The sequence below is a fragment of the Sminthopsis crassicaudata genome, chromosome 5, assembly GCF_048593235.1.
Source record: "Sminthopsis crassicaudata isolate SCR6 chromosome 5, ASM4859323v1, whole genome shotgun sequence".
NCBI lineage: Eukaryota > Metazoa > Chordata > Mammalia > Dasyuromorphia > Dasyuridae > Sminthopsis > Sminthopsis crassicaudata.
Window position 1 is genome coordinate 78694088 of NC_133621.1, and position 12301 is coordinate 78706388.

The 12301-nt window shown below is 32.8% G+C and overlaps 1 protein-coding gene across 2 annotated transcripts in view; it reads right to left on the minus strand.

The window, feature by feature from the left end:
* The window catches only part of WDR37 (WD repeat domain 37), a 99848-nt gene that overhangs the window by 67394 nt on the left and 20153 nt on the right, over positions 1–12301 (minus strand). For both annotated transcript variants that reach the window (XM_074267217.1, XM_074267216.1), the window contains one exon: positions 3421–3598. In XM_074267217.1, coding sequence (XP_074123318.1) covers positions 3421–3558 — 138 coding nt within the window. In that variant the 5' untranslated portion in view covers positions 3559–3598. The remainder of the gene's footprint in view (positions 1–3420; positions 3599–12301) is intronic.

Below are 12301 nucleotides of genomic sequence, written 5' to 3' on the forward strand. Positions count from 1 at the left end.
TTTTGACAGATATTCTTTAATTCTTCATCATGAAACCACATGATTTTACTATGCTAGATATTAAGCATACATTCGATAGAGTTCATTTTTCTAAATCTAGCTTTCATTATAGTTCACAGTTCTCATTTCAGTTTAAATCAGCTGAGTTATCAGGCTACTGAAGCATGTTTAGCTCCAACTCTTGAATAGATTTCTTAACCTTCTGTGATGCATGGAATTGTACAAGGTTATGTTGCAGTATTTCATCTCCATTTGGGAATCCCTTATTCTGGAATAATTCTACTTCCCATTGTAGATCAATATATTCACCCAAGTTTATCATTCCCTAAAAAAGGACAAAATTTCTAAGCCAAGTGAAAGTTTAAAAAAAAAAATGAAATTAATAAGAAAAATTGGAGGCAGGCATTTTATATAGCATATATGCCACAATTTTAATATATCCCTGAACAAGAAATTAAATTAATTTTGATAATTGGGTCACCTTTTCCATTATTTAGTAGTTCAATATTTGTACATATTGTACTGCCTATAAGATGATTTTTTTTTCCACAAAAATGGTTAGTGGCTGTTTTTAACTGGTTTTTGGTTATTCTTCTAACTTCAAGAAACCTAAGTAACCAATATAGAAGAATTAATAATAATCCCACTAGAGGTCAATGAAAGTCTCTGCTGATATTCTGAGGACTGTTTAGATTATTCTGCAGCAATACTTTGTCAGTTCTTTTTATTAATTGCATTTTCTTTTGTGCTTTGACAGGACTGCTTGCTTGAAACTCCTAACTTCATCTCAACAGTCTCTGTTATCTCTAAGATTCAATGGAGTATACTTTAAGAGCTTTAAGTTTTGCATATTTCCTTAAAGTAATATTCTTTTTTTTTTTCCTGAGGCTGGGATTAAGTGACTTGCCCAGGGTCACACAGCTAGCAAGTGTTAAGTGTGTGAGACCAGGTTTGAAGTAATATTCTTAAAAAACAAAAAATTAAACACAACAAAGACCAATCAGATGCCTATGAATTTGGAATTTTGCCTAAAGAACTATAAAACTGTTCCAGCAATATCACTACTAGGTCTATATCTCAAAAGAGATCATAAAAAGGGAAAAAGGACCCATATGAACAAAAATAGCAGATCTTTTTGTGGTGACAAAGAATTAGAAATTGAAGGGATGACCATCAAATGGGGAATGGTTTAACCAACTGTGGTATATGTATGTAATGGAAAGAAATGATGAGCAGGCAGATCTCAGAAAAACCTGGACTTACATGAATTGATGATATTGAGTGAAGTGAGCAGAATCAAAAGAATACAATAACAAAAGCATTTTACAATGATCAACTATGATAGACTTAGCTCTTCTCAGTAATGCAATGATCTAAGACAATTCCAAGGGACTTATAAAATGTTGTCCTATTTATTCCATCTTAGAAATGTCTTGAATTCACCCTATCATTTCAATTCTCTGTCATTACTTTACTTCAGATCCTCAATATCCTTTACCTATAAAATTATGATAGTCAACAATCTTTTGCTCATAAAATCTGTTCTCTAAATTAACAATAGATTAATTAATACTTGTAAAATACCGCCTTGGTTGCCTAGGAATTCAAAGAGAAAAAAAAACCTGGAAGAAAGGTATTAATAATACTAAGACTCAATTTTCAATACAGAAAATGTAGAGCATTTTGGTAAATGGTATATGTGGTATAGATATCTAATTTCATCCTTATATAACAACCCTGGGAGATAAATGCTTAGTCCCACTTCACAACTAAGGAAACAAGGCAAACAGAGGTTAAGTGACTTGACCAGAGCAGGGTCACAGGCTCAACTAGTAAATGCTAGAAGTCAAATATAAACTCAGATCTTCCTGACTCTAGGCCCAGTGTTCCCAATTGTACCACCTGGGGAGCAGTCTATCATGAACATATATAGTATATGAAAACCCAGAAATAGAAATTATGTTAGAGAAGATCTGAGTACTATTTTAAAAATCTTTTAATCAGGCTCCCTAACCTCAGTCTTGTGTCCACTTCAATTTCATATAAATTAAGAAGTGGAACCCAGTAAAAATAGTATTGTTAATGATCAATAATTATTCACAAGGCAATTTGTAATGCAAAATAAAATTTGGGGAACAAGGACACTATAACTTTTATGTTAATTCAACGTGGCTTCTAACTCATCCTTCCTAGCACTTGTAGTTTAAATTCCCTCAAATGTAAACTATCACATAATTCAAATGCCCAGAAATTATCAATAGCTACCAAATGAAACCCAAATTTAGCCTGATATTTCAGATATTTCAAAGTCTACCTTTAAAATACCTTTTATCTTTATCTTATACTACTTTTCACATATTCTACACTCCAATAAACGTGACCTATTTGTTAATGAATCCCCCTCATTCTTGTATATGTTGTTCAGCTACAAACAGTCCCTCAATCTTCCTAAAAAGGCTTTCCCAGTCAAGGCCCTTCACATTTCGACCTGTTGAGAAATTCTACCTTTCAAAGCCTAGTTCACATGTCATCTGTTTCAAGAAAACTTCCTTAACTTTCCTCACAAAAGGTAAAATAATGAAAAATATCCCCTTCAGATCACTCACAGAATTCTTTACCATTTCTAAATGAGTGACCTGTTTTATTATATATATTCAGTATGATATGTCCTATGTCTCCTTTTAACCTGTAGGTAGATATTAAATTAACATCTATTGAAATGATGATATGGAGAGAATTAAATAATGAATACAATGAATTCTGCCATAACTCCTGAAGAGAATAAAAATTAAGTTGGATAACTGCTATCAAAAGTAACATAATATGCTGAAAAGAGAGGAAGTCTCAAACTCATAGCCTGAACTCAAGTACTGCCTCTAAAACATACCAAAGTATGACTGTGAATAAGTCATTTAACTTCTCTGGGCCTCAGACAACTGAAATTGCAGAGAAGTTACTGATCTGCACTGTTAAAGAAGTTCCTCAAGAACTTTGGTATATGTGGTATAGATATCTAATTTCATCCTTGTATAACAACCCTGGGAGATAAATGCTTAGTCCCACTTCACAACTAAGGAAACAAGGCAAACAGAGGTTAAGTGACTTGACCAGAGCAGGGTCACAGGCTCAACTAGTAAATGCTAGAAGTCAAATATGAACTTTGTTTTTTTAAAGTCTTTCCTTTTAAAAATCCAATCAAGTATCATAAATATATATATGCACATATAGATGCAAAACTATATATAATATATATAAACATATATAGAAGAAGACTTAAGATAATTCTTAGTTATCCCAGAATACATTAATCATATCTCAATATGACTTAGGATATCTAGCTACATCTCATATGTTTTTATAAAACTATAAACAAATATGATCATAACTAAAAAAGGAAAACAGTGGTCAATGTGAACTTACTTGTCCTTCCAACATTTCTCTTGGAAGCCCCGTCCTCTCTTGTTCTGAACTGTTGGTTCTTCTTATAGAAAGGCTATGTGACTTGCGTTTCTGCTTTGCCTGGCGAGCAGCTGCACAACTTCCGCTTTCTGTGGGCATTACTTCTAGAAAATAATGTCCTGGTTTCTCCTGCAATGTGCTAAACAAAAAAAAGGGAGGGAGGGAAGAATGAAAGTTGTTGGGTTTGGTTTTTTTTTTGTTTTTTTGTTTTTTTGCTTAGATAATAAACCACTAACAAAAGAAAAATTAATTAAGCCAAGTAATTTTTAAAGCACTTTACTGAATATAATACAGATATTGTCAGTATATAATATGTATGTATGTGTGTGTGTGTGTGTGTGTGTGTGTGTGTGTGTGTATATATATATATATATATATATACACACACATACACACATCAATAGTTTTAAAAATCAGAACAAGGTTTAAGCTTACCACTATATTTTATTTATTAGTTTTGTGAGGAGGGGGTGAGGAAGTTGGGGTTAAGTGACTTGCTCAGAGTCACACAGCTAGGAAATGTTAAGTATCTGAGACTGAGAACTCAGGTCCTCCTGCCTTCAGGGCCAGTATTCTATCCACTTTCGTCATCTAGCTATCCCAAGCTTCTAACTATGGCCAAACTGTACCAAGTATCTCTGCCCAAAAAAAAAAAAAAAAAAAAAAATTCCAAAAGAGGTCAGTTGTGGACACAACTGAAAAATGACTAAACAAGCTGAGTGGCACAAATGACATTAACACTTAATTCCTATGATTTCAAATTCACCAAACTTTCTACTGTTCCATACTTTTTTAACTTCTGATTTTATCAATTTAGGGTTAACTCCAAGTATGAAAAACTCTCCTATGATAAAAGCCAATAATTCAGTTATAAACAGAGGTTTCTTGAACATTTGCACATTGATAAGATGTATTAAGAGGAAAGACTTAAACCCAGGGCTTCCAGATTCCAAAACCTGTCCCCATCTGACATAACAAACTGCTTTTCACAGTCAAATATCCCAATTAGAGGTTAGAAGAATCTCCTAAATTCCCAGATGATCCACTAAAACACAAAGTAGTATAATCAAGGACCCAAGATCTTCAAGGAGAAACTGGGTAGTTATTGTCATTCAAATTATTTTTCATTATGTTCAACTCTTGGTGATCTCACTTGGAGTTTTCTTGGCAACATACCTCTGAATCACAGCAACAATATTCACTAAGGACATTGTTTTAATAGTTTTCTGAATCCTTTAAGCTCTGCTGTGCACATGACAATTATTTCCCTTTTTCTATTTTTTACTATTTCCTATTTAAATTTTAAATATATATTTTTTTAAGTTTAACAGTAAAGGGGGAGAGAGACAGACAGGATTGTAAGTAACTGGATGTAGCTATGCAAAAAATGCAAGGGAAGCCTTTTTTTTCATTTTTTTAAGGGCTGAGACCAATTATGTTTGTAGACCAAGAAGAAAAAACAAGTAGAGAGAGAAGAAAAGAAAATCCAAGAGATAAAACTCCAAATAAGGCAGAAGGAAATCAATTTAAAGAGTCAAGTAGAAAAGTTAGCTTTAGAAAAAAGTGGGGATATCTTTTCTATTGTGACTAGGAAGAAAGGAGAAAATGTGTGATTATGCTGATGCTACCTGTGAATTAAATCTGGTCCCTGGGGATCCACACTTTCAACCTGAACTCTACCTTACCATCAACTTCAGCTCCCTGTTGTTATCAATTAACAAAGCATTATCAAGTGCCTATTATGTGCTGGGCAAAGTGAGGATCAAAACAAGAATAAACTTTGTCATCTAGAAAGTTATCACCTAACTGAAGGAAAGATGCACATAAGCAGGTGTATATAAAAGAGAGAGAAGGGGATTTGGGGAGAAAGGCTCATGAATGGCGGATCTAGAAGACAGTGATTGAGGTGTGTCCTGAAGAGAAACAGGATTCTTAGGAAGGGAATGTATTCCAGACATGAGGGAACAACCAATGCAAAGGCACTGAGTTAGGAAACTGAATGCTCTACATGAGCAATAAGGGGGGGGGGGGGGGGGGGAGAAGGCATGCAGTTATTCTGCCTGAACCACAACTTGTCAATGGTTAACAATCAGATCTCTGAGGAGGAAATGTATGCTGTAACACACTTTTAAAATTTAATCTATACTCATAACATTTTCCTCATAGTTTTCTGAAGTTTATAAAATCATCAAAACAATAATGCCCCATTTAAAAAAAAAATGAAATCTACAAGAAAAAATTCATCCCTCCTCACCACCTCCAATCCTTTCTTAACTCCCACTATCTACGCAACACTGAGGGGAGATCCATACGTATACCACTACAGTTCTCTAACTAGTAAATACAAACTTGTAAAGCTGGCAAAACAGAAGAATATTTTAAGAATTAGTTACAGGAATATGTAACATAACCCACTATCTCAAATGGGGCAGAACGGTTTCAGTGGTTACCTCAATATATTCATAATAGAATCAGCTTTCTACAGAAAATTCTTACTTATAATTTTATAAGGCTACATTGGAATTCCAACTCTCCTCTAAGAAGAGACATTCAAAGTTATTAAATATCTACAAGTTTTTAAATTTTCTCAGGATCTTATCAGAAAATGTAGCTTTACTAACCTCTTTCAAAAACACTTCTGTAACAAATGATAGCTACAAAACAATCTTTGCTTACATCAGATGACAGTTTATGACAATATACTGAGATTTCAAATACGTAGGGAACCCTATAATACAATGTATCTTGTTCTTATGTTTTTTTATATTTGATGTTTTTTCTCTCCACAACTTTAGTTTTCACTGAAATTAATTATAAGATTTTTAAAAATCACTAATTATAGGAACAGCTAGATAATACAGTGGATAAGAGCACTGACCTTGAAGTCAGGAGGACCTGAATTCAAATCCCAACTCAGATACTCAACACTTAATACCTATATAACCTTGGGCAAGTCACTTAACCCCAATTGCCTGGCAAATAAATGAATTTTTTTTAATCACTAATTACAGAAATGCTGCAAGTATGAATTATTTTGAAATTATTAACTACTTTTAATTGCTTTATCTATAAAAATGAGCAACTTCAAATGGGGTAGGGAGGAGGAAGAAATCAATCCAAACAATTACACAGTATATAATAAAACGGCAAGTCAAGATTTATATAGCACTTTTGGGGGTAGCTAGGTGGCACAGTGGATAGAGCACCAGCCCTGAATTCAGGAGGACCCGAGTTCAAATCTGATCTCAGACACTTAACATTTCCTAGCTGTGTGACCCTGGGCAAGACACTTAACCCCAGCCTCAGGGGGAAAAAAAAAATTTTATATAGCACTTTAAAGTGTGCAGAGCACCTGTTACACATATATCATCTTATTTCATCTAGTTATAAGCAAGTAGATTCACACACAAAAGAATTGTAGTTTGGCTAGTTTTTTCCCAACAGAATTTGTAATGAAGTAAAAGTCTACTCTAAATCAAATACGATGTGGTTTAACTACATACTAAAAAACAAAAATCATAACTGAAACCCCAACTCCTACTTTGACTATAAAATTTCCAACCCTGAATCATTTCATTCTCTGCTATTTATTACCTGTCAAATTTTATAATTTCTTTGGAAGGTTCATTTTGATTTAAGTGTGCCAAGTTACTGTTATTGCTTTCTAAAACACACTAAAACCCAATAAGCTTATTCTTTAAATATAAAAAGTAGGTATATTTACAAACATATCTAAATTAGTTTTGGAGTTTATTAAAACATACAAACTATATAAGTAACTTTGATTATAAAATTAAACTTGCAATATATTTTCTTAGAATGGCTTCACACCAGATCTTTGAGAAAGAATGTTTCCACATAAAATTATGTACATTGCCATTATCTAATAGTTACAATTTATTGGCAATTTGTCTGAAATTATGCCTTTAAAATGCTACAAGTGAAATATTTCAAATACCAGGAAGCAAAATATCACTTTTATTTTCTTCATTCTATCAAATTACAAGATGACTCAATCTCTATATATACATATAAATGTATATACATATGTACATATATGTACGTATATGTATGTATACATATGTGTACATATGTATACACACAACACAACGTAGACACCAGTTTTAAAAGTTTATGCAAAATTAAAGACAAAAGCACAAGAAGTTTTTAGACCTGCTTCTTTTTTTTTTTTTTCCTGGGTAGGAACCAGAGATGTTGTGGGGAATTCCAGGTTTAGAAAACTTTCTTTACAGATGCAGACCATCCATTCATCTTTAACTTAAGTACATTTTTAAAAAAGATGCCTAGGAGGCAGAGAGGTTAATTGCCTTACAAAACTTATAATCTATAACACAAGAACAAAAAAACAAACAAAAAAAAAAACTAGATACTGTGTCATTTTAATAACTAAGCTTAGTCCCAAAAAGGAATTGGGGAAAATACACTTAAATTTATCTCCCTCTTAGTAGAGATAAAAAACTATGCATCTGAAATACTGCACTTAAGGTACGGCTGATGAATTGGTTAGTTGTGCTGAACTGCCCTCACACCCACCCCATTCCATTTAAACAAAACAAAAAGAAAAAAAAAAAAAAGTCTTACAATGTAGTAACTTGCTGAGCAAGAGGAAAGGCATATATTGAGAAAATAAAATGATATAAAATAAAATTAAGATTTTTTTAAAACAACATTTAAGAAAAAATATACTTTCTGAATATTCTAAATAGTTTTGCAGCAATTAATGTATTCATAGCCACAGATACTAAATAACATAGATAGCTTTATGCTTCTGAATATTCTCTTGTAGATTCTCAAGTCACCAATCTCTCTTACTTTTCCTGAGTATTTATTCATTCCTCAACTGCCAGTTCATCTACATCAAGTCTACAAACTGGGTATTTCTCCAAAGGTTTGTCATTAATCTTCTTCTAACTCCACAATGATCTCTAATTTCATCAACTCTTATGGATTTAATTATTTCCTTACAGAGAATCCCAAATCTGCATGTCTAATCCTAAATAGCAGTAGCAGTCTCACATTTTTGACATCCTAAGTCTGTAACCCAATATATCCAAAACAAAACTCATTATCTCACCCCCAAAAAATCTATCCTCTTCCAAACTTCCTTCTTACCATCAAAGGTACATACAGTCTTACAACCTTAAATCATTGTTAACTCATCTCTTTTACTCGTTCCATATATCCACTACCTTGTAGTTTCCTCTATCTTTCTAGTTTCCTTGCAGTTTAATCCCACTGTTCCCACATATTCTATGACCCAGCAACACTTCCCACATGATATTCAATATCCCTATTTGCACTGACTGTCTACCATTCCAGGTTTCCTTTAAGACTTGACTCAAATATAAGCTTCTACTAGAAATCTATTTCTTCTTTGCCCACTCACAGTGCTTTCCTTCTGAGATTATTTTCCATCTAGTCAGTATTTATTATGTTTACCCAAAATTATCTGTTTCCATTAGAATTTGAGCTCCATGAGGGTTATATTTTTTGCCTTTTTATTTGTAACCCCATTGACTAGTATATAATAAATACTTAAATGCTCATTGGATGACAAACTTCTCATTGAAATTATACCAAAAAATCTCATTAAGAGAAACAGTGTTGTAAAATAGAAAATTAACATGGCCAGAAGGTCTAGTCTGAGTTTAAATAAATATGGATTTGCAAACCATATAATATTGGATGAATTATTTTAAAAACTTAATCTGTAAAATTAGAATAACATCAGAACGACCTCCTTCACAAGGTTATTAATAAGGTTATTGCTAGAATCAGTGGAATTAATTTGTGTAAAATACATTATAAACTATAAAGCATTATAAAAAGCTTTTAAAATGTACTAATCTTTACTTAAGATAAATTATACCAAATGAATTCTGATTAGATGTCTCATTTTTTTAAAAGTTCATTCTCACACAAAATTTTTCTGACATTTAAATTTTAGAATGGCATTTTTCTATGACATTTGCCAAATAGATATCAAAATTATTTTTCTAAACGTGTGAGGGTAGGGGAGTAATGAAGAACTTATATCTAATCTTCTTAATGAGTACAAGTGTTAGATTTTGATTGATCTATTTACATAAAAACAGACGGAAAAGTGTTTGCTGGATGGGCTGAGACTTCTTCAAAGGCATTTAACAAAGGCATAGTCATTTATTATAACAAACAGGAAAGTCTAACAAAAATAAGATACCAGTAAGATTAGAAACCCATGAGACAAGATGAATCGGGACCTAGCTCTAAGTCTTATAGGGAGAGCAATTACAGCTGGATCTAAAGGACAAGAGAGAACCCAAAAATGAAAGTTTTATGAATTCAATATGGAAAACATAAATTCAAAATGTACTCGTTCAGCACCCTTCTCCCAGTCTCTCTGCAAGGTTCACCAACTAACATAAGGCTTGACCTTGAGATCCATACAGGCATTTACTTGCAACTTTAGAGACTTTAGCAGCACACCCAGGCTGTGCCAGTCCCTCACGCAGTTGCAAACACTAAGTGGGACCAGTCATGTGAAGAAAAGGGAAAGAAATCAAAAGTTGGAGGAATTGGCCTGCCTTCTGTCTGGGGCAGAACCCAAGGAATTACATGCACAGCATCACACACAGCAAAACATTCAATCTACATCCTTTAAATATTGCAAAAATTATTAGACTCAGGCCAGAAAGAAGGAAAGAATGACAAACAAGGAAAGAAGTGGGGCAAAGGCTAATGTGATTAGTTGCATTAGGCATGACAGAAAGGGAACAAATGCAGCTGGCAGCATCTATCCTCTCAAAAGCTTCTAGGACAAGAACTGAGGATGGTGAAAAGTAAATTACTCAATATGAGAGGAGGTTGAGGTTTTTTAGTCTATTGACACTATCAAAGGAAAAGTGAAAGACAAAAATGTAAATGGAAAAAGCTAAAACAAAGATATCAAAAAGAGAATAGATCTGAAAGTACACTGATGTGAAAGTGTATCTTGAAGAAAAGCAAAAGGCTCTAATGTTAAAAGACTACATGAAACAAAACACACAAACATGCAAAACAAGCAAGCAAAAGCCATAAAGGTTGAAGAGTTGATACAAAGAGACAACATAGGGATTACATTTATCCCAGAACAACATAAATTGAAAATCTGAAGAAGGAAGGGAAGAAAGGAGGAAGAAAGGGAGTCAAGGAGGGAGGGAAGGAGTGAGAGAAGGAGAGAAGAAGGGAGAAGAAGGAAGGAAGGGAGAGAGGAAGGGAGGGGAGAAAAGGAGGGAGGGAAAGAGGGAGATAAGGAGAGAGGAAAAAACCTTAAAACTTCAAATAAATAAAAATTTAGAAAACATAGATAAAGAATAATGAAAGGGCAAAGCAAAGAAATCAATCTTAGAAAAAGATACATACAAAAAAACCACTAACAAAAGAAGTTTGAGAGAAGATTTTGCCTAATTATAAGGCAATAAATCTAACAATCCAAGTGGGAAAAGACGGATATTTACAAAAATAGAATTATCCCATATTAATGGAAGAGGAAGTAAAATTAGCTAAATAATGACTTTAAAAAAGAAATTGAACAATCTATCAATAAGTTCCCTATGAAAAAAATTCCTGGGACCAAATGTAGTCACAAATGAATTCTACCAAATATTTAAACAATTAATTTTTAAAACTATATAAGCTACTTGGAAAAGTAAGCAAAGAATAAATTTTTCAAAATTTATTTTATAATACAAATATGGTACTATACTTAAATCAGGGAGAGCAAAAACAGAAGAAAATTACAGATCAATTTCCCTAATGAACACTAGTGCAAAAATTTTAAATATACAGCATTGTAATACAAAGATTATACACTACGACCAGATAAAACTTATACTAAAAATGAAATTCTGGTTCTTTATTTGAAAAATCATCAGCATATGAGTGAAATGAGCAGAACTAGAAGATCACTACACACTTCAACAACAATACTGTATGAAGATGTATTCTGATGGAAGTGGATATCTTCAACATAAAGAAGATCCAACTCACTTCCAGTTGATCAATGATGGACAGAAGAGAAGGAACACTGAGAATTGAATGTAAAATATTAGCACTACTGTATATCTACCCAGGTTACTTAAACCTTCGGAATCCAATTCTTAATGTGCAACGAGAAAATTGGATATACACACATATATTATATCTAGGTTATACTGTAACACATGTAAAATGTATGAGATTGCCTATCATCTAGGGGAGGAAGTAGAGGGAAGGAGGGGAAAATCTGGAAAAATGAATACAAGGGATAATGTTATAAAAAAATTACTCATGCATATATACTGTCAAAAAATGTATAATTATAAAATAAAAAAATAAAAAAAAAGAAAAAAAAAAGAAAAATCATCAGCATATTTGACCATATCAATAACAAAGCAAAACTAGATTCTGTTCCTTTAAATAGGTTGTGGTTCAGGGGCACAGAAAAATATATATAATATTTGATTTCAGATTGCTGGTTGTTTTCATTATTTTTTTTCTTTCCTCTTTTTTTCAGTATTAAAATTAAAACAGTTCTAGAGAAGGCAGCAAGGCTGTAGAATAAAGAATGCAGGAAGAAATGTAGGTAATGTAAAAAACAAAAGATGCCAGTGTGTGTGTGCATACACATACACATAAAAACACATACATATAAACATGTCCTCCTCCCTTGCTGCAAGATGCAGGCCTCAAGAGCCAAGAAAATTCTTAACTTTCTTTTCAACTACCTTTTCATGTAGATAGATTCATTTCTCCTCCTCATTCATCAGCACTGACATCTTGTAGAAGCACAAAGCCATAGGAAATTTTTATGTGCATGCAACCT